At 42.4% G+C, this 21,941-nt stretch overlaps 1 protein-coding gene across 1 annotated transcript in view; it reads left to right on the top strand.

Moving 5' to 3' along the window:
* CATSPERE (catsper channel auxiliary subunit epsilon) overlaps window positions 1-21,941 on the top strand; it is a gene marked incomplete at its 3' end in the record, with an annotated part of 147,567 nt that overhangs the window by 108,153 nt on the left and 17,473 nt on the right. The window contains exons 12-18 of the mRNA XM_080824512.1: window positions 6,438-6,496; window positions 8,970-9,045; window positions 10,722-10,774; window positions 13,034-13,084; window positions 13,472-13,505; window positions 13,574-13,653; window positions 21,417-21,516. Of these exons, the coding sequence (XP_080680638.1) occupies window positions 6,438-6,496; window positions 8,970-9,045; window positions 10,722-10,774; window positions 13,034-13,084; window positions 13,472-13,505; window positions 13,574-13,653; window positions 21,417-21,516 (453 nt within the window). The remainder of the gene's footprint in view (window positions 1-6,437; window positions 6,497-8,969; window positions 9,046-10,721; window positions 10,775-13,033; window positions 13,085-13,471; window positions 13,506-13,573; window positions 13,654-21,416; window positions 21,517-21,941) is intronic.

Here is a 21,941-nt window from a genome sequence, read left to right as displayed (position 1 = left end):
ATGTTTTCAGTTATTTTTACTACTTTTTTGTCTTTAAGTTTCATACTAGCTTTATAAGTGATTAATCTACATTTACAATATTAGATAATTCTTAATTTCACTATTTTTTCATCTTACCAATTGGATTTATACTTTCATATGTCTTCCTGTCACTAATATTTCATTTCAACTTTAAAAGTCCCTTTAACATTTCTTGTAAGGTTGGCTTAGTGATGATGAACTCCTTTAGCTTTTGCTTATTTGGAAAACTGTTCTCTCTCTTTCAGTTCTGAAGAGGGATAGTATTCTTGGATGGCAGTTTTTTCTTTTAGTACTTTGAATACATCTTGCTGCTCTTCTGTGGCAGCAATGTTTCCGCCGAAAAATCTGCTTATTGTCTTATGGGGGTTCCCTTGTACACAAATTGTTTTTTTCTTAATGCTTTTAAGAGCTTCTTTTGTCTTTAACTTTTGATATTTTGATTATAAGGTGTCTTGATGTGGGTGTCTTTGGATTCATTATATTTAAAACTCTGGGCTTTCTGGATCTGGATGTCTGTTTCCTTCCCCAGATTAGGGAAGTGTTTGGTCATTCTTGGAATAAGTTTACTGCCCCTTTTTCTCTCTCTTTTCTTTCTGCAACCCCTATGAGGCAAATATTGATCCGCTTGATGTTGTCCCATAAATCCCTTAAGCTTTTCACACTTTTGCATTCTTTTTTCCTTTTGCTATTCTAACTGGGTGAGTTCTACTGCCCTGTCTTCAAGTTCTCTATTATATTTTTCAGTTCAGTTATTGCATTTTTCAACTCTGTGACTCCCATTGGATACTTTCTTGTATATTCTGTCTTTGTTGAAATTTCCACTTCGTTCATCCATTCTTCTCCTGAGCTCGGTGAGCATCATTATGACCATAATTTTAATCTCCTTATCGGGTAAATCATTTATCTCCATTTCATTAAGGTGTTTTGTCTGAAGTTTTATCTTGTTCTTTCATTTAGAGCATATTCCTCTGCTTCTTTATTTTTTTCTTGGATCTCTGTGTTGGTTTCCATGTAGTAGACAAAACAATCATCTCTCCCAGTCTCATGTAGGAGATGAACCTTACCATTCAACGCGGCCCTCTCAAATCTTTGTGATTGTCCAATCAGCCTACTTTATTCTTAGTGGCTCCCAGTATTTGATGGTGTGCCAAGACCTGTCAGCATCTCGAAGGGGAATATCTCAGTTAGCACCTAGATGCAGGCTGATTGGAAGCCAGACCCTGATGCAGCAGCTTTTAAAGTATACAAACACACCTCTTTCTGGGGAGACTGGGAGATGCACATTTTTGTCTGCTCCCTCAATGTTGAGCCCTGGATTAATAGCCAGGTAAGAGCTGCTCTTCACTTACTACCATCCTGTTGAGCCCATGAGCACCAGCCCTGCCACCCACCAGAGCCAGGCTATCAAGGAACATATTCCTTGGGTGGCAGACACAAAAGCTGGGGGGCCAAACAGCTGGGGGGCCAAACATGTATATCATCTCCTTTCTCAGAGATACCAACAACCTGAGACAAGGCAGAGGAAAAGCACGATGATGATGTACTGCCTACCTCTCTGATCTCTACAGAGGATTGTAGTAAGCCCCTAAATATGTGTCAAACTAGAAGCCTACCCCTTAGGCCACAGCCATAAAAATAAGCTAATCGGCCTCTTGCACAGAAAGACTTGGGGTGCGTTTCAGTCTACCATTACTGCACTGCACCCTGTGGGGGGTAGGGTAATCAGTTAAGAACGGTTTCTCTTTTGTAACAGTCCTGTGGTTCCAATCATAAGCCCCTCTGGTCCCCAGTGCCAGGAAATCCAGGGGTGTCTCCTGGGCAGCAGCCACAAAAATTAGGGCACCAGGTGTGTGCACAAGCGGCTTTTAGAGAAATAACAGTGACCTAGAAAAGAGCAGAGGAAGACTGCAAAAATACTGCTTCCCTCTGAGGTCTCTAGAGAGAATTACAGTTGGGCTCTTAGGTATTGCTTTAATTAGAAGCCTGCCCCTCAGGCCCCATCTGTGAAACTAAGCTACTAGGTGTCTCTCACAGAAAGACGGGGTATTTGAGTCTGTTGCTTCTGCTGTGCCTTGGAGTTATAGTCCGCTAAGACGTCCTCCTGTGTCCATTACATCCACTATCAGACTCACAAGCACAAGCCCCACTGGCCACCAGAGCCAGGTAATCTCGAGATTCCTCTGGGCAGCAGCCACAAATATCAGGGTGCTAGACTCGTGTAGAAGCTCCTTTGTGGGAGATGCAAGAGGCCAGAGTGAGGTAGAGGGAGAGAACAAATATGGCACCACTTACTTCCCCCTTCGGAGCATTTTGGTAGGTTCCTCCCTAGATGTGTTTAATTCAATGCCTGATAAGCGTATAAGCCCCTCTCACAGAAAGCCTGGCCACTTCTCAGTCAGGGGCTTTGTACTGGGCCCTAGGGTGGCTGAGTCTGCCGAGGAGAGCCTTTGAAGAACCGTTTCTCAGTTCGAAATAGCCTTCTGGGTCTTGGGGAGGCAGGCCCCATTGGCTTTCAAAGCTAGATGTCTGGGGTGGGGAGCTTGTCTCTCAGATAAGGTCTTAAAAGGTGCAGTGCCAGATGGGTTCAATCCTTCACTCCTCACGGGGGGAGATCTCAGGAATTTGAGTTACCTCCCAACTGTGGGTTACCATGCTGGGGTTGGAGTCTGTGGTGAGGCTGTGTCTTAGCCTCTCCTACCTATTTCTACATGGTTGTTTTTGTTTTGTTTTGTTTCGTTTTGTTTTTCTCACTCATCTAATGTGTGGGCATTGCTCAGCTAGTCTGGGGTTTTCTTTTGGAGAACACCGTTCTACACATAGCTGTAAATTTGGCGTGTCCGTGGGAGGAGGTGATTTCAGGATCCTCCGATGTCACCGTCTTGAACCAGAACGCTGCCTATTCCTTTTCTTAATGGTGACTTTTAATAAGTAGAATTTGTAAATTTTGACAAAGATTTTTTGTTTATGGCTATTGTTTTTCGTGTCGAAAGATATCTTTGCTTGTCCCTAAGTCACGAAAATGTTCCTCCGTGATGTCATCTCAGTTTGAGGCTTTAGTATTTATGCCAAGAATTGGTATAGTCAAACCTTAATGTTTGCCCAACTAATGTGTGTGTGTCATTTTTTTATTTGTTATTCTCTTCTTATTAATGAGGTTAAACAATTCTCCACGTGTTTATTGGCTATTTGGATTCTCACTTCTGTGCAACTCAAGTTTTGTCACTTTTTCTATAGGGTTGTGTGCTTTTTCTTACTGAATTTTTTTGCATCTCATAGACTATCTTTTTGAAGTGTTTTATTTTTGTATAATCAGCATAAAATAAATTGCATATATTGTGTTTGATAAAATGTGATATATGAATACACCCATGAAATTACAAATACAATCAAGATAATGTCCATGTCCACCCCTCAGACTTTCTTCATGCTCCTTTGTCAGCCATCCCTCCTTCCATTCCCCATTACTAAGAAACCACTAATCTGCTTCCTGTCACTATACATTAGTTTGTTTTTCTAGAATTTTTTACAAATGGAAACATACAGTATGCACTCTGTTTTATCTGCCTTCTTTCACTCAGCATAATCATTTAGAATTATTTCCTTTTGATGAATCAATTCCTGTATCACTATGAAATGACCCTTTTTCCTCTAGTGATAATTTTTTGCTCTAAAATCTACTTTGTGTGATATTTATAGAACCACTCCATCCTTCTATAGAATAATGTTAGCACAATGTATCTTCTTTTCTTTTAATATTTAATATTCTTTTAATATCAACCATCTGTGTCTTTAAGGTTTTTTTAATTAGATTTTATTTATTCAATCTGAACATTTTTGCCTTCTCATTGGGTGCATTCATGTAATTTTTTTTATACGGCTGAGTTTAAGTCTACCGTTTAACCATTTGTTTTCTATTTGTCCCTTCTGGTTTAAAAAAAAAATTTTTTTTAACTACCCACATGGGGCTTGATCTCAGCACCCTGAGATCATAACATGAGCTGAAACTGAGAGTCAGATGCTCAACTGACTGTGTCACCCAACAACCCATTTGTGAAAGTATTCATAAGAATTCCCTGACGTCGAATAAGAATACATCCTGATCTTTAGATGATCTGTGTTCACGGTCAGGGGCACATCTGGGGACACGACTGCCTTGAACTTCTTTAAATCCCCTGCGTCTTCCAGGCAAACAATTCTGGGGTATAAAGCCATACAAGAACCTACTCATGGCCACCAATTGTTAGAACAAACTTCTCTTCTTCTTGCTTTTTCTGATCACCTAGTTACTGACGTCACTGAAGGGTTAAGGAGGGCACAGATTAATCCTGACTTACTCTTAACCCTAAGAATATAGTCTTCTGAGTCTACGGCCATACCACCCTGAACACGCCCGATCTTGTCTGATCTCGGAAGCTAAGCAGGGTCGGGCCTGGTTAGTACTTGGATGGGAGAATAAAGTCTTCTGATAACTCAGGTTAATGTAGGGAGGATATCCAAGGTGATTCTCTATCTTGAATTACCCCTCTCCTGACTAGGTTGACAAATGCCTTTAGGCTGAAAGTAAACTATGGGCTCTGGTGTTCTGCTTTATTCTCAAGGTTCCTAATTTCCCTGTCTTCGGGCTAATAGTTCCCACTCTCTTGTTAGTTATTTGGTGCTTTTAAGGTGACTCTTAAAAGGCTGCTGTTTGTAGGTTTTGTGATATATTTGTTTTGGTTTGGTTTTATTTTATTTACATTCATTTGATGAACATATAGTGTGTTATTAGTTTCAGAGGCAGAGTTCAGTGATTCATCTGTTGTATATAATACTCAGTGCTCACATGTTTGTTTGTTTTAAAGATTTTATTTATTTATTTGACAGAGAGAGAGATCACAAGTAGGCAGAGAGGCAGGCAGAGAGAGAGGGGGAAGCATGCTCCCTGCTGAGCAGAGAGCCCGACGTGGGGCTCCATCCCAGGACCCTGAGACCATGACCCCAGCCGAAGGCAGAGGCTTTAACCCACTGAGCCACCCAGGCGCCCCCACATGTTTGTTTTTAAGAGCGAAAGTTTGTCCGTAGAACCTACCTGCTGCTCCTAGAAATGAAAGTCTCCAAATCATTTCTTAACTATTTATAATGAAATGGTTATGAAACAGATGATTACATCCACAAAATATATTTTTTAAATCGTTCCTCTGGGTAAATATTTTCAGTGATTATAATCCAAAATAATATACATACATGTTGGTTGAGTTACAGACCCAAGTTTGAGCACCACTTAAGTGACAAGTGATAAGCAAAACTTAGAGAATATGCTTACATTTCACAAAAGAAAAATTTTAAAATATTCAAGCCTAATCATGTGCAGGAACACCTTTATAAAGTTATTTTAATGATTACATATGAAGAAAAAGTATGGTGTACAATAGAACTCAAGTGGAAACTTGACAATGAGCTCTTTTCCTTGAACATGAACTAGATTTACTTTTGATGTAATAACCTCCACAGCCTTCAAATTTTTATCATGAAAGATTGTATATTTTGTGTCCTACCACTTAGCATCCAACATATGAATAAATAAACCTTGTCTCAGAAGTAAGATTTTTTGCAAAGGTTGGTTTAGAGGTACAAGGTCTCTTCTAATCGCACCAGATTAGCCAGAACCAAATTGTCTCTCTGAAGATATCCGTATCTATCTATCTAACGAAGAACTACAACCGAAATGATAATTTAGGGGTTATAAGGACTATAGTTACCATGCTTTAAGAATGTAACTATAGTTAGCATGCTTTATAAGAGGCTTACAATTTGCTGCCCCTAATATCACACATATTCTGTAAATGGCTTTACCCTGAAAAGACAGAAGCCTTCTGGGATGCTGAAAATTGAGATGAAACATGCCCCAGATGGAAGAAAATCACAAGGAACACATACAAAAAGGCAAATGAGTTTTTTTTAATTACTCAAAAACAAGAGAAGAAGGTTCAGGCAAATAATTCCTCATAGTCTCAAAAATTACTGACAACATGATATCTGTAATTATTTTTTTGATATCTGTAATTATTTAAAAACCTCAAAGAAGAAATGAAAAGGTCCAGAGACAACAGGATCAGGAAACAGGAGTACGCTGGCTACACAGCAGGTCATAAATGAAAACAGAAATATTGCAATGACAGAAGTAAATGAAGAGGGAGAGAGAAGCAATGTGAATAAAGGGGCTTCCTAAGATACACTTAGAAGAGAAAATAAAGAAAAATGTAACAAATGAAATCTAATGTGTCCATAATTGGAGTTTCTGAGATAGAAAAGAACTTAGAAAAAATGCTAAATATATTTTTTCTTACCTAAAGAAAGGTTTAAATCTGTCCTGAAAGTATTCATTGTCACCATTCCCAGTTTCCATGTTTTACACAAACGCTCATTTTCTTTTCCAGACAGTCACATTTTTTCAGAATGTAAATTATGAGGCAGTGGATGACTACTTCAAGTTGCAGTAAGTATGACTTTTAAAAGAACCTGTTCAGTGTGAAATGGGCTATTGAGATGATTGATTTGTAGGTATTCTTTTACTTACATGGCCTCATGACATTTTAAATATCTAGATTTCAGATTTCTTTTAAGTGTCTGGTTAGATGTGAAATTATTATTCTGTATAAAAATGTAAAATGCTCCTTGTAATTAAATGAAACATATCTGGAGGTTTCCATCTGTCCAACTGAAGATGCAGAAAATGGGCTATTTCTTTTTTTTCTTTAAAAATTAATTAACATATAGTGTATTATTTTCAGAGGTAGAGTTTAGTGATTCATCAGTTGCTTATGATATCCAGTGGGCTCATTCCTTCAAGTGAAAAATGGGCTATTTCTTAATTCATTAATTTTCAAGCATGTGCTCATTCATTCCCATCCCAAAGTCTTTGCATACTATCTTTGGGCAGACTAGAACTCTAATATGAGTAGGTCTTTAACTAGGAGTAGAATCAGAGAAGACATCATCTCTGACTCTTGGAATAGGTGGCACATGAGCACGTCATTTCTGGAGGAATCAACTGACCTGGAATTGCGTCTTGAGGCATTTCTATGGCCATCATTATGTCCTGACTCAATAGATTTCTGGAAAAATAACACTGTTTTTCTAGAAAAAAAGTCCATTTTTCCTTAGTCTGCTGCTCCCCCAAGCAAGCTTGAACTCTATGCCAAGCACTTTGTAGGTGCTCAAAACACACGGTGAACAAGTAAGAAGAAATCCTGCCATCATGGGACATATCTCTAGTGAGAGAAGACAAAGAACAAGTAACCAAATAAATGAACAAGGTAATTCCAAGTAGTTATATGTGCAGCTAAGAAAATAAAACAGGAGGGCACCTGAACAGCTCAGTCGGTTGAGTGTCCAACTCTTGATCTCAGCTCAGGTCATGATCTCAGGGTCACGGGATCGAGCCCCGTGTCAGGCTCCACACTCAGCAGGGAGTCTGCTTGGGATTCTCTCCCTCTCCCTCTGCCCCTCCCCCAACTCTCTTTCTCTCTTTAAAATAAATAAATCGATCTTTAAGAAAAGAAAAAAACACAACAGAATGAAGTGGTAGAGTCACTCTCTGGTCAGGAAGGGGAAGAGAGAAAAGACTGCTCTAGAGACTGTAGTCAAGGGAGGCTCAGTTCATCCCTCAGCCCCTCACCAACACTTTTCTCTCGAAGCTTCTACTGTTACTGGTTCCTTGGGGTATTTTTGGTTTTGTGGATATTTACTCAGAGTTCTGTTGCTGTTGAATACACATCAGATTGTCCAAGATACTTCAGGTCAGTCCAAGACTTGACAAAAAAATACAAAAAGCTTTGAAGTCAGCTGTGATGGGGGAAAAAAAAAAACCTTCCTATAAGAAAACTTGTATAGAAAATTGTAGATGCAATACTTACTATAGTGTCCTTCATAGACCTAGACTATGTTCCTGTATTTATCAAATCAAAGTTTCCTTCACACTGGAAAACAACCACAATTGGCATAATTAGAAGATGCTTCCTGATTTCAAGGGTGTTAAATGAGAAAAAATATGTATCTTAGAATTGATGAAATATGGTACAGTGATTTAAAAATATAAAATGTGCTATTTGTATCCTTATTTATTACACTTTATACCTAATATATAATAAATAAAAAATATTAAAATGTGATGAATATTGGAAGAAAAAGAACATTTGTTTGTGGTTTGTTTTTCCCCAGTTTTTTTCAAAAAGTAAAAACCTTAGCGGTTTTATTGATACTCCGATCTCAGCTCAGGAGTACTGATAGCTCAGGTCATGATGTCAGGGTCAGGGGATCGAGTCCCATGTCTGGCTCCACACTCAGCAGGGAGCCTCCATAAAACTTTCACAACTTCTTCAGCGATTTCGACTTCTCCCGTTTTGTCTGGGCACAAAACGATTCTTGGGCACTTCAGAACCTAGAAATTCGATCTCGCTTTTGCTTCCACTCAGATCATAATAAGCAGCATAATGTGGCTCAGAAAACTAATCTCGTAACTTATTCTTTATGGTTCCAAAAGGGTCATCGATAGGAGGAAAAGATCCACAGAGGCTAGAGAAAGAACAAATAATGCAGCTGTGGCCTTCTGAGGTCATCAGAAAGCAGGACCAGATGTCAGTGGCACAGCCTCCTCCTCCACGGAGGGTGTTCATGAAACGGGGCGGAGGTGGGGGAGGGAAACGTTGGTGGATGCTCATCTCTGTTTCCCATTGGGCCGACCCTACGCTAGCCTGCCGGGCGGTAAGAGTGACCACAGTGCCTTAGCAGAAGCGGAGAGCAGTGACCCCCACAGCCCCCTCCCAGACCTCTAGAATTCCTCCTGGGCTCCAGTCATCCAGTGTCCATGGGACTGTCCATGGGACTGTCCATGGGCTCCACGGGAAGGCAGGCACGGTGCCTGCCTCCCTTGGAATTCTCTAATCACCTGCACGTGCCATTTCTCCTAGAGACGAGAACACGGGCCTTCGGCTTGTGCAGTTTCGGCCTAGTGAGTACGCAAGAGCGTGTCCAACCGCCCAAAAGGTAAGTGACAGAGGTGGAGCAACACTATTACTTCAACAAAGCCGCAGGCGGTGGGCGAGAGAACCCCTACCAGCCCGCCAGGCAGGAGCGCCGCGCCCCCCCCCACCCCGGGGGGAAGTGTGTGTCTAGGTCTCCGGGGGGGGGGGGGTTGGAGCATTATTTCCCTTTGGAGACCACAGTTCTGTCTTCCAGGGGCTTACCAGCGAAAGTGAGGTGTAGAAACGCATGCAAAAGTGGAAAATGATTAGTTTCAAGAGATACAACCGTATAAAGGAAAACTGAAATGAATGGGAACTCAAGTGGGATATGGTTTGTCAGAGAAGATGGCCCGTCAGGTCTACGTTTATCATTTCTTCATTCAAAAAAGTTTTAAAGCTAAAATTTATTGTGTACCTATTGTGTGTCCTTGCTTCAGTCTGTTTGTAGGTAATGGGAGTTACAAGGATGAAAAGACGGGCTCTTCCTTAGGGGCAAACCAAAGCTAGTCTAAGGGTGTATGGCAGAGAGAGCAGAAGAGTGGGCCGACCGGGGAGGGGCAGGGTGAGGCGTCAATTGTTGGAGAGTAAGTGGGAGGTGACCAAGGGCATTCCAGGAAGACAAGTTTACAAAACCACAGCCCCGTGAAACAGCCAGTCCCCAGAAAGCCTTACTGATTCCTTCCAGCAGGAATTTTCCCAGGGAGCGATGACACCACCCTAACACATTATCGACCAGCATTTCTGTGTCGAGGACCAGTCCTAGACCTGGTTGCTGGTTTTTGTCAGCTGGGCCCCAGAAGAGAAGGGATCAAGGGATGGTGGGTCTTGACGGAAAGATTTGGGGACCTCAGTCAACCAAGGGTGTCACATGAATAGATTAGGGAAGACAAAGGGCAGGCCCATGCTTCGGAACACTTTGAAGGGAAAACCAAAGATCTGGTCATGAAGGGACACCAAGGACTGTGGGTAGAGTTGCTGACAGAACAAATCAGGTCCTGTGTCCAAGATCAGGTGGTGCCTTTCCAGTGAAGGCGGCGGAGAGGTCTGGGTTTAGCAGGTTTAACTCTTTAAATCCATCAAGCTTGTCTGGACAGGGTTCTCTATCCCCACCCTCCTGATCCCCACGTCCTTCTTCAGGGTAGGGAGTATTAGAGGTTCTTTCAGATTCACTTTATGGAGAAATGCAACCTACAGCACATGTTTGAGACTGAAAGCAAGTGTCTAGATCCCACTTAGCAAGCCTGGGGGGTGTCTAGCCCTGCGGTGGGTAAGCGCCCCAGAGCCAGATGGGAATAGAAATAGGCATCCTAGTCAGGGCGGAGCCGGGTCTCTGGTCAGAAAGAAGTCAGTGAAGAGCTAGATGGTCACGCATGAGTCAGGGGCAGGCCGGAGGAACAGAGTTGATGATCCTGGTTCAGCCGTGCTGGTGAAAGACGAGATGCGGTTAGTTCCGGAAATACCGATGTGGAAAAGCAGAGAACTAACCTCCCAGCCTCGTGGGCAGCAGGGCAACAAGAAGCAAAGGCAGGAAAAATGTGATCAAAAAGAAAGAGTAAAACCGCACCGAAGAGTGCTTGAACCCTACCTTGAAAAGGTGATTATTTCCAATCTAAAGTGTTATCGCTTTTCGCTGTAGTGACATTTTCGCTCATGTGAATTGTAACCACGCGTCTCACCACTTAAATTCCTCCACTTTAGGTGTTCCAAATAGCCGTCGGCTGTGATTCCAGTAAATACATTGTTGTTAAAGGGCAAGTAAATTTGCATTTGACCTGTCTTACTCTTTGTCTTTCCAAACAAATGGTGAACTGCATGGTGATTGCCAGTGGTACCATTAGCCTCATGACTGGCTTGTTCATGATGAAACCCGAAAACTGAACTGACATTGGCGTCCAGAAACTGAACTGACAGTTTGTCCCAACCCGATTTGTTTGAACTTTGGGCCAAGTCAAACCTTCCATCTGAATCATACCAACAGGGAAAAAGGATTAACCTCTTTCCCTGTGGCCAGCGTTTTTCTCCACCTTCCCTTTTAACCATCCTGTTTCCATCCGTAACCATTGCCTGTCTCGCTCTCCAGGCTAGCCCTCATGCCCCGAGAAACGAGAGGGAGAAACACTTAGTCTCCTTTCCCTCCTCCTCAAACCAGTTATAATGTCATTTCTGCCGCAGAATTGCTTACGTCCACATCAGAAAAAGCTGCACCATTACCCATGGGAAGTTTTTTTAGAGCAAACCTCACAGAAACACCGGGGTTTCTTCCAGAGAAGCCCGAGGTGTGACTTGTCTTGCTTTTCCCGGGGTTCACAATGAAGCACACTGATTTCTGTCATCCACTGGCCACCGCGGGCTCGCTCCTCTATGGGGGAGAATCGAGGTCCGTGTGCACAATCCGCTCAGTGGAGGTGAAGTGGGTCCTTAAGACGGCCACGTACCTAATAGACTCCTCTCCCGTGGCCAGGAGTGGCGGTGAGCGGGGAATGGAGACTCTTCCCCGAGTCGATTTATGGAATGACTTGCTCTCATCCAAAACAAATATCTACTCACCCGCTATCCTAATAATCTTTTGAGTATGCAGTTGGAACCATCAGTTGCTAGACTGACAATCAAGTTTTCCCATTTCAGGAAGCAAGGGATGTGCATTTCCCACAACTCCTTTTCCGGGACGCACAAAGGCTAACTGATCTATGCAGTGCATGGCGTCCTGCTTCTGGAATGGTCTGTGGACCAGCACTGGCATCGCTGGGAGTTTCTTGGAAATTCAGGATCTTGGGCCTTGTCCCATACCCACTGAGAGAGAACGGCTATTTTAACTAAATATCCCAGAGATGAGCAAGGGCATTAAAATTTGAGAATAACTGCTCTACGCAACATTACCAGAATCAGTTCCCAGGACCGCCACGTGCAGTACCACGATCTCAGTCTATTTCTGGGAGGGTCTAGATGGCAATCGTCAAAGGTGGACTGTTCATCAGCCCCACCAGGAGAACATGTTTGACAAACACAGATTTCAGAACCTTACTCCAGGCTTCTTAATCGATGACCCACTGTTCTGGAACCCTAAAAATGGCCCTCATACCTTGAATTCAAGTTGGGGTGGGCCTGAGGTTTTCACAGTCATGAAAGGAGGCCTATGGGGTCCAAGGTTCCTGTGACAGGAGAGATATTCACCTTGGAGGGCATCTCATGGGGTCTATATTGGGCTTCAGTGTAGGAAACGGTCTAGACTTCCAGTATCTATCTAAACATGGTGGTTACCAAGGTTCCTTCTGAGTTACAGTGGAAGCAGCCAGCAAAAATGGTCAAATGAATAATTTAATTTACTGAAGACATCATTTTCTAGACCATGATAGCCTATGTTTGCCTGACCACTAACCAGAAATTAGGCGCATCCTTAAAGTAGCTCCTTACCTGCACAACTTGAGTCTCCAGCAGCAATTAGAAATTGGTGGGGTTTTTGAATTATGAGGAATAAAAATAGCCCAAAGAAATTTATCTTCATTTTGATAGATTTTCATTGAATTTTTCACATGTATCAAATACAAATAAATCAGTATGTCTCAAATTCTGGTGTCCTCAGAAATATTGATTTTTTTAAAAAATAGAAATGCTAGGGCCATTGTGCACCTGGGTGGCTCAGTTGGTTAAGGCTCTGACTCTTGATTTTGGCTCAGGTCATGATCTTAGGGTGGTAAGATCAAGCCCTGCATGGGGCTCTCTGCTGAGCATGGAGCCTGCTTGAGATTCTCTCTCTCCCTCTCCCTCTGCTCCTACCCCGACTCTTGTGCATGCACTCTCTCTCTCTAAAATAAATAAATAAAACCTTTAAAAAAAAAAAAAAAGAAAAAAAAAGAAATGCTAAGGCCACACATTAACCCCAGGATTCTAATTCAGTACGTGATGATTCTGTGATACTCTCAAGTTTGAGAATCATGGAGTTAAATGATTATATGTTTGTGCAAGTGTATAAAGAATGATATTACAACTTTATCATGTTTTGTTTTTTGTAGATTTAATAAAAAAGACTGTCTTCAGCATGATTTCTTTTACATTATTGAAAAGTAAGAAATATTTTTAACATAAGCACTGTTCTACATTATTATGAAAAACTTAGAATCAGCTAGTATTTATTCCTATTAACATCAATCTTTTCTAAAATATATGTTCATTGCTACAAATCTACCTCTAGGCACTGCTTTTGCTGCATCTCACAAATTTTGATAAGTTGTGTTTTCATTTCCATGTAGTTCAAAATCTTTTTTAATTTCTCTTAAGATCTCTTCTCCGATACATGTATTATTTAGAAGTGTGTATTTAACCCCACACAACTGGGGAGTATTTTGTAATCAATTTTTGTGATACCTCCTTACTGAACAAAGTAATACTTTTAATTTATAAGTTTTAAAAGAGGAAAGAAAAATAAGTAACGAAAAATGTCTTTCCTACAGGTCATATCTGAGGAATCAGCCATCTAAAAACTTGGTAAGAAAAGCATAATTTTATCAATCAGCCAAATACAGAAAATAACTAAAGCATTTTTCCTTTTCTAGAGAGTAAAATATAATTGGAAAAAATATGGCTGCCCACTGAGGCTTGATTTCGGAGAAATGTTTCACCCTTTGATTGAATTGTAAGTATATCCTCACTAAAATTTTTAACTTACTTTGAAAGTTTCAAAATGAAAGTATGAAAACAACGCTAATTAATCATGCACTTAATAACAAATATTTTTGAGCACCTGATATATGCATCTCTAAGTTTTCCATACTAGTTATACAAAGCTGGACTACCCACGGTGCCAGCATGTTGAGGGAGGTTATCATTTCACTGCTGAGACAAGGCAGGTAAGACAGCTGAGGCTCTTCTCAGCGATGCAGGTGGTCTCTTCACCCTTGCCTTATTCTCTCTAATCTCTCCCCAAGCTCCTACCAGCACCCCTGCCTCTTTGATAGGAACTACCTTCCCCAGGTGATGTATGACTTTTCTTTCCATGGACCAACAATAACTGAAAGCTTGCAAGGAACAAAACTACATGACTAATAGGGATGGTACAATGGGGAGATTTCAAAAATGTTATCTGTAACTTAATTCTTACAAATAATATTTTGTAATAATAGGATAAAATGCTCTGAGGAAGACTTTTCCAAATAATGTTCTATTATTTTGTCTTCATCTTTGATTTTATTCTTGATTTACAATTACAAAAGTTACAGTTTGTTATAAAATTTAAAATACAGAAAAATAGGAGACAAATGACCCATTTTCTAAATTTGTTTGTTATTATAAACAAAATGGTGATGGATATTCCCTTCTGTACATGTTTGGACACATTCCAGATATGCGATTAGGAAAAATTACTAGAAGCAAAATTTCTATGTAAAAAACATCAAAACTTCAGTCAAGGCTTCCAGCTTTTGGGGCTTTCTAAGGCTAGAGACAACTTCTGAGATCTCTCAGGGTGGGTAGGGGTGGCGTAAGGATTCAGGTGTTCCATTTTTTTTTTTTTAACATCTTAATTTAATTTTTTTCAGTGTTCCAAGACAGGTGCTTCAATTTAGTTTTGCTATGGGGGCTTTCCCTGTTGGGACCCAGAAGGTCTCTACCGTCACGTCCTGCCTACCATTCCTCACCCATGCCGCTTCGAAGATTCTGTGCTGTGCCCTTGACATCACTGTCCTACAGGCCCTCTGTCCTAGGTCCTCTGGGCTTTCAGCCTGGTCAGGCTAATCTGCTGTCTTCTGAAGTTCTGATCCTCTTCTAGACATCCAGTGGCGCCATTACTTTTCCCGGTAACCCTAGACACTCCTTCCTCCACTGAGGCCACATTTTTTTCCTTTGTTTTAAGTTTTTATTTTAATTCCAGTGAGCTAACACACAGCGTTACATTAGTTTCAGGTGTATAATATAGTAATTCAGTAGTTTCATACTTCACCCTGTGCTCGTCATGACAGGCGCACTCCTTAATCCCCCATCACCTCTTTCCCCCATCCCCCCACCCACCTCCCTTCTGATAACCATCAGATGGTACTCTGTATTTAAGAGAGTTTTTCTGGATTTGTCTCTCTCTCCCTCTCTCTCTCCGTTTTTCCCCCTTTGCTCTTTTGTTTTGTTTCTTAAATTCCACGTGTGAGTGAAATCATATGGCATTTGTCTCTCTCAGACTGATTTATTTCGCTTAGCATTATACTCTCTAGCTCCATCCATGTCATTGCAAATAACAAGATTTCATTCTTTTTTACGGTTGAATAAAAATGTTCTAGTATACAAATATAATGGAGTATTAAACACACACACACACACACACACACCCCAAATCTGTATCCATTCATAAATCAATGAATACTTGGGTGGGTTCCATATCTTGGCTGTTATAAATAATGCCACTAGAACATCGGGGTGCATGTATCCCTTTGAATTAGTGTTCTTGTATTCTTTGGGTAAATGCCCAGTAGTGAAATTGTGGGATCGTAAGCTACTTCTATTTCTAACTTTTTAGGAAACCCCATATTCTTTTCCACAGTGGCGGCTCCAGTTTTCATTCCCACCAACAGTGCGTAAGGATTCCTTTTTCTCCACATCCTCACCAACACCTGTTATTTCTTATGTTGTTGACTTCAGTCATTCTGACAGTTGTGAGGTGGTATCTCTTTGTAGTTTTAATTTGCCTTTCCCTGATGATGAGTGATGTTGAACATCTTTTCATGTGTCCATTGGCCGTCTGGATGTCTTCTTTGGGACATTGTCTATTCATGTCTACTGCCCATTTCCTAACTGGATTATTGGTTTTGTGGGTGTTGAGTTTTATAAGTTCTTTATGTTTTGGATACTAACCCTTTATCAGATAACATCATTTGCAAATATCTTCTCCCATTCCACGGGTTGCATTTTAGCTTTGTTCATTGTTTCTTTCACTGTGTAGAAGCGTTTTATCTTGACAGCGTCCCAGTAGTTTATTTTTGCTTTTGTTTCCCTTGCCTCAGGAGACATATCTAGAAAAAAACTGGTACAGCCTGTGGCAGAGACATTACTGTCTGTGCTCTCTTCTAGGATTTTATGGTTTCATGCCTCATAGTTGGGTCTTTCATCCATTTTGAGTTTATTTTGGGTCTGGGGAAAGAACGTGGTTCAGTTTCATTCTTTTGCATGTTGTGCGAGATTGTCCTTTTGCCCTCCGTTCTGATGCCCCGTGTCAGCATTTAGTCCGTTTACATTCAAAGCAATTATTGACGGATATGTATTTATTGCCACTTTGTTACTTGTGCGGTTCTTTCTGAAGATTTTTCTCTGGTCTTGTCTTTCTCTCTTGCATGTTTCATTGATTTTCTTTAGTGATGTATTTGGATTTCTTTCACTTTATTCTTCTCATGTTTATTAGTGGTTTTTGATATATGGTTACCCTTGGGTTTGCATATAACCTCTTCTGCATGTAGCAGTGTGTATGAAGTTCAGGGTCATCGAAGTTTGAACCCATTCTTTGCTCTTCTCCCCATGTTTTAGGCATATGTTATTATATTTTATGTCCTTTTTTTGTGAGTTACTTCACTGATTTTTTTTTTACAGAAATATTCATTTTTATTGCATTGGTGTTTCCTACCTCTCTTCTTCTCTGTATTAATTGTGGAGTTTGTCCCTCCTCCAGCCTTTACACTGCTCTCTGGTTTATTAACTTGGGACTGGCCAAGTTGAAAACATGGGACAGGTGAGCTCAGAGTCCTCCTACCCGACCATCTTCCCAGGCTCTTCATTTGTTTTGTTTTTGTTCTGTGCAGCGTCTTAATCCTCCAAGGATAAATAATCTTAATGTTCTCTCCCAGAGAAGTGTATTCTTCTCTTCAACTCATTATTATTAAACACCTCTGAACCTTTTACCGTGCGAGGCCCTGGGAATTCAAAGATAAACAAGACAGGATTTCCTCTCTCAAGGGCTTAAGAGTCTGATGAATTAGATAAACATATTAGCTGACACAGAATAATAAAAAGGAAACTCAAAAGAATCCAACCCAGCTACAGAAGGGAGAGGAGCTTTGGGAAATGTTTCCAGAAAACTTACATTTGATCTGAGTCACGGAGTCTTAAAGGATAATAAATATTTAGCAGAAGGCAGAGAGGGAAGAAGAGAAGTGGGGAAGGTGGCAATGAGCTCCACTGGGCGAGGCTTTCACGCAAAAGTGATGGTTTGAGGAAGAAGATGTCTAATGCTGTTGGGGCATAAAGTAAGGCACGAAGTGTCATGACAAGGGAAATTAGCTCAGTAGAGTCCGGATCACAGAAGATTTCCTGTCCATACTATGGTAGAGCGGCACGGTCAAATATTTGCCTTAGCTAGTCCTCTCTGGGAGAAGGGAGAAGATGAACTTCAGAGAAATACGTCCAAATAGCACGAGACAGGTAGTAAACCGTATTGGTGGTCCATGGAGGAAAAACACAAATGATCGGACAAAGGACAGGAATCATTTATGAGAAAAATTAGTGATTATAATAGGCAGGGGCTTGGATAGATAATTGATAGATGAGAGGAGACAATGGGGAAGATGAAGCGAGTCCCAGCGACTTCAGTGAGAAGAGACCTTCCGCAACCTCTACCACCTTCTCTGTACCCGCGAGCTCCGTCTGTCTTCCTATCATCATAGGTGAACATTTGTGTATCTAAGGCCTTTCTCTCCATCTGTGAACTGGATCCCCACCCGCTTTCCTACTTAAGAACCTCCGCCCACCTTCTCCCACATCATCGGTTTTTCCCCCTGTCCTGGATCATCAGAGAAATCCGCCGTCCTTTCCCTCACTGAAAACGAGAACAGGGAAAAACCCTCTGATGACGCCCACTACCCGTGTAGCTACTGTCCTCACCGTCACCAACTCTCCTCCTTCTCGTCCCCCATCCCTCCCAGTCAGGCTTTTACCACCACCACATCCCCACACCCACTGCTCAGTCCTCGGGACTCCCCCTGGCTGATCTCGTTAACCGGCATTACACAGCTGATCATTCCCTTGTACCCGAAATATTTTCTTCATTTGGCTTCCAGGATATCACACGCTCCGACTTTTCCTGCTACCTCATGGCATCTTACCATAGACCCAGTGAAAAAGACAGGTGGCTGACATGTTTGTTTATGGCCTCTTCAAGGATAGATTCTTTTAATGGGGGTGAAATAGACATAATGAAACATAGCAAATTAGGTGGATACATCGTAGCCAATGCAATGCTGCTCAGCAGTTAAAATGCCTGAAGTAAGATGCTTGTAAAAGGGAATCAGCCAAGAAGTTCAGGTCGGATAGGGAAGGACGGGCAGTCAGGAGGGAGCCGCTGCTGAGGAAAACAGAGACCAAGGAACTGGAAACTTCTATGGATCCATCTCAAAACCTAATATTGAGTGGGGGGGAAAAAGGCTGCCCAAAGATCCTTACAGTGTAATATTCTGTATGTATATTTGTAAACTCATAAAACAATATTATATATGATTTATGGATATGTTTATGGATAAGAAAAGTAGAACACCTGGATGGAAATGATACGTAACAGTTTTCACATTTTTCTCTGTGTCTTTCTGCATATTTGAACTATTTCCTAATTAGAATAAAATTAGCTGTAGGAGCCAGGCCCGTGAAGAACCTAGGGCAGTAGGATCAAAGGCCCAGGTGGCCGTGTTAAAAGAAGAAGAGGAATTCATCCTCTGAAACTTGGGAGGGAGGTGGGGCGTAAAACTAAAGGTAGGAAGTGACGGGTTTCGAAACAGAAGTGTGCGAGTTGAGAGAAGTCATGTCTGACAGCCTCAGTTTACTCACATGAAACAGAAAGGGCCACGTGCACCCTGGGAGAACTGAGGGGTTGAGGAGAAGCTTTGAGGAGGGTGTCAGGGTCACTGAGGGTAAATATGAGAAGGGCTGGCCACGGACCAATAGAAAGATTATCAGAGGACACCAAAGGCACAACTGACTTAAGACACTGCGAGCAGGAGCAGCCGGTGGCGCATATTTGAATTTCTCAAGTAGCCTGTGCGGGAGGCCTAGTGTGACAGCCAAGGGTGGGGTGAGATGTTGGAGGCAGGGCGAGAGCCACTGAGTGAAGCCAGGACGCGGGGCGGGGAGGGAACGACCAGGAGGAGGAAAGCAGAGGGAGGCAGGACTGGATGTCTGGTGAGGTCAAGGGGCAGGTGAAAGACTGTGGGGGAGGGGGAGGGGTCAGAGACCTGCGACAACACTTCGGGCCACGTGGCAGCGTGTCCTTCGTGAGGCAACTTAGTCTCTGCTACCAGGAGCCACTTGATAAGGCAAGTTGCTTCCAGTTCTCCTGGGATCAATAACCGAGCTATTACAACATCACAAAACAGAAAGTACGAGACACGGTCAGTACACTGGGTTGAAGGTCCCACGGGACTGAAAGCGTATGTGTCCAATGGATCAACAGCGGAAATGTCACAAAGGAGAAGTTATAAAGTATAGAGAAGTTAGTTGCCCACTAGTGACATTTCTGAATTTCTCAGGTTTCACTGGTGTCGTATCCTACTAATGGACATTAATAAAAATAAGTCAGGCTTACCCGGGCAAGTACTTTTGTCCCATATTCTCCATGAATCAGTTAAGTATTACCAAAGATCATTTATAAACCCCGGCAGTACGGGTCATGTAGTTTATCCTTATAGCCACTAGATGGCACAATAGCTTATTGCTTTCTCCCGCGGCCACCAACATCCGCTCCCAGTTCAATGAAGATTGTTTTAAAATTTGATAAATAAAACGTATGACTTTACAACGAGTTCTTAATAATTCAAGAATCTGATGGCTTTTGGAAGATGCAGGAAGAAAAAATTGCTACACCTTCCAAAGCTCCCCGAATGAGAGCTTTGCTAAAGCCTGACCCAAGTCCCCGAAACTGCAGACACAATCGAGTGTGTCACACACATGTGTGCATTGTCCTGCGGGAAGAACTTTAATTAGAGTTTAGAGTTCTCTAGGACCTTCCTCCTGTACCAAGAAAGACACCAACCACCACGACTCTAACCCCTAGTTACTCACACCTGAGTTCATGTCTTTATGATTTCTAAAAATGAATTAAGATGGAAGTAAAATAACTTCTCAGATGTGTATAGATGTCCTGCCCAATTTGTGAGTGGGACAAGTGCGGGGTTTTTTTTTATTTTTAATTTTTTATTAACATATAACGTATTATTAGCCCCAAGGGTGCAGGTCTGTGAGTCATCAGGCCTTTATAAGCAGGAATGGATGGTGCCAAGTTGTAGCCCATGCGTAGAGCGACCGCGGTATCCCGTGGTGTCCAGCAGAGATGTGGGCTGAGAGTCAGGAAACACCATGGTCAAGGTCCTGTGATCTGATGGATACACACGGAGATGGGAAGCAAGAGAACGTGGCAGACCCTGGGGCAACAGTCCAAGAGTCAGAGCCCAGGAGCAAGTGCCTGGGAGCAAAGTCCTAAGTGAAATTTCCATCTACAGTGGGCGTGGGGACAATCCCATTCAGAAAAACGGGCAATGATGGTGGGAGAAAGAAGAGAGGACGGTGTTTGAAACAGTTGCAAGCTCTGGTAATACACAGGTGTAACTTTACCACTAAGTGAACTTTAGCTTTGGGCTCAAGCCCTTATTTTTATACGGGCGCAAGGAAAAAAAAAATCTTAATCTGAAGTAGCATCTTTTTTGAAATGCACTGAGTTTGGGGTGAGTACTCTAAGCTCAGTGGGGCTTCTGTGTCCAGCGCTGGCACCCGGGGAGTGGGCACCCTGTCTGGGTAGGACTGTCTGTGGGGGTCTGCTGTGGGTCAAAGTCATGACGAGCTCTCTGGCCTGGGCTGCGTGTGACTGTGGCTCCCAGGAGCTGGTGACCCCTTCTGCTTCTCGGGACCCCACCTCAGCTCTCCCTGCTGCCGCCAACCCCTTGACGCTGAGCCCCGTCTTCCAGCCGGGCCCCCCCACCCCGACCCCGGGAGTTCTGGAGCATCTCCGCTCTCATCACAGCGATCCCATGGCAGGCAACAGTCACCCAATGAATACTTGTTGATTAAATGACCCCAGGGTCCCCTCGCTGTGCCCTTCCTCCTTCCTCAGTCCTTTCTGCCTGCTCCCAGCCGACTCGGCTACCCTCGCCCCCTCAACACACGGTTCCTGTCAAAGTGAACAGCATTTACGCTTCCAACTGTGAAAAAGGCAAACATATCCTGCTTTATTCCTAGGAGGTTGATTTCGAGAGCTGAAGGAAGCCTATACGATAGGTACTGGGATGACTCCACAGAGAAGTGACAATACTGAGGTTTTGAGAACCTTAAGTCACTCCACAGGGGTCGCAGCGCTGTTCAGAGAAGCCCGTCGGACGGGAGGGCCGCAGCTCTCAAGCTCTCTCTTCTGCTCTAACGGATTGTTGTTGTGTCCGCTGTCTTGCTCAGACACAATGGCAATGGCTACATCGAAGACGTCGAAGTAAACTTCATCGTGTGGGAAATACACGGCAGGAACGACTACAGCTTTAATAACACCATGAAGAAGGTAGGCGTCTTTGAATTGGAGTAGAGCTTGGCACGCAGTGACACCTGCCGATCTATTTTCCATCTGTATATAAATTATGTAAGGAAAGTAGAACTGACTGCATGTGGGTAGAAAAAAAATAGGACCTGTGTGTGATATCTTGTGGCTACTGAAATTCATTTACGACAAAAGAAGCCTTGGTCATATGAAACAGACGTAAAGGGATCAGAAAAAGAAAATAATGTTTATAATAGGGTGACGCAATCGTAGGTGAGTGTTTTCTTTTGTCTCCACAGTGTAGTCAGTGTTCGATTATTTATGGCTCTGCCTTCGGCTCTCGCACATTCATCTGGCGGGTGCTACTTTAAAGACACGCGCTCTAGGCTTCCTCTCACTTGACTTCCTTGCATCATTTGACCCACTGACCCTGGCTTCGCTGTCCCCAC

Source organism: Martes martes (assembly GCF_963455335.1).
Source record: "Martes martes genome assembly, chromosome: 15".
Classification (NCBI taxonomy): Eukaryota; Metazoa; Chordata; class Mammalia; order Carnivora; family Mustelidae; genus Martes; species Martes martes.
The sequence above is the reverse complement of the archived record's forward strand: the minus strand, read 5'-3'. Positions and strand labels throughout refer to the sequence as shown.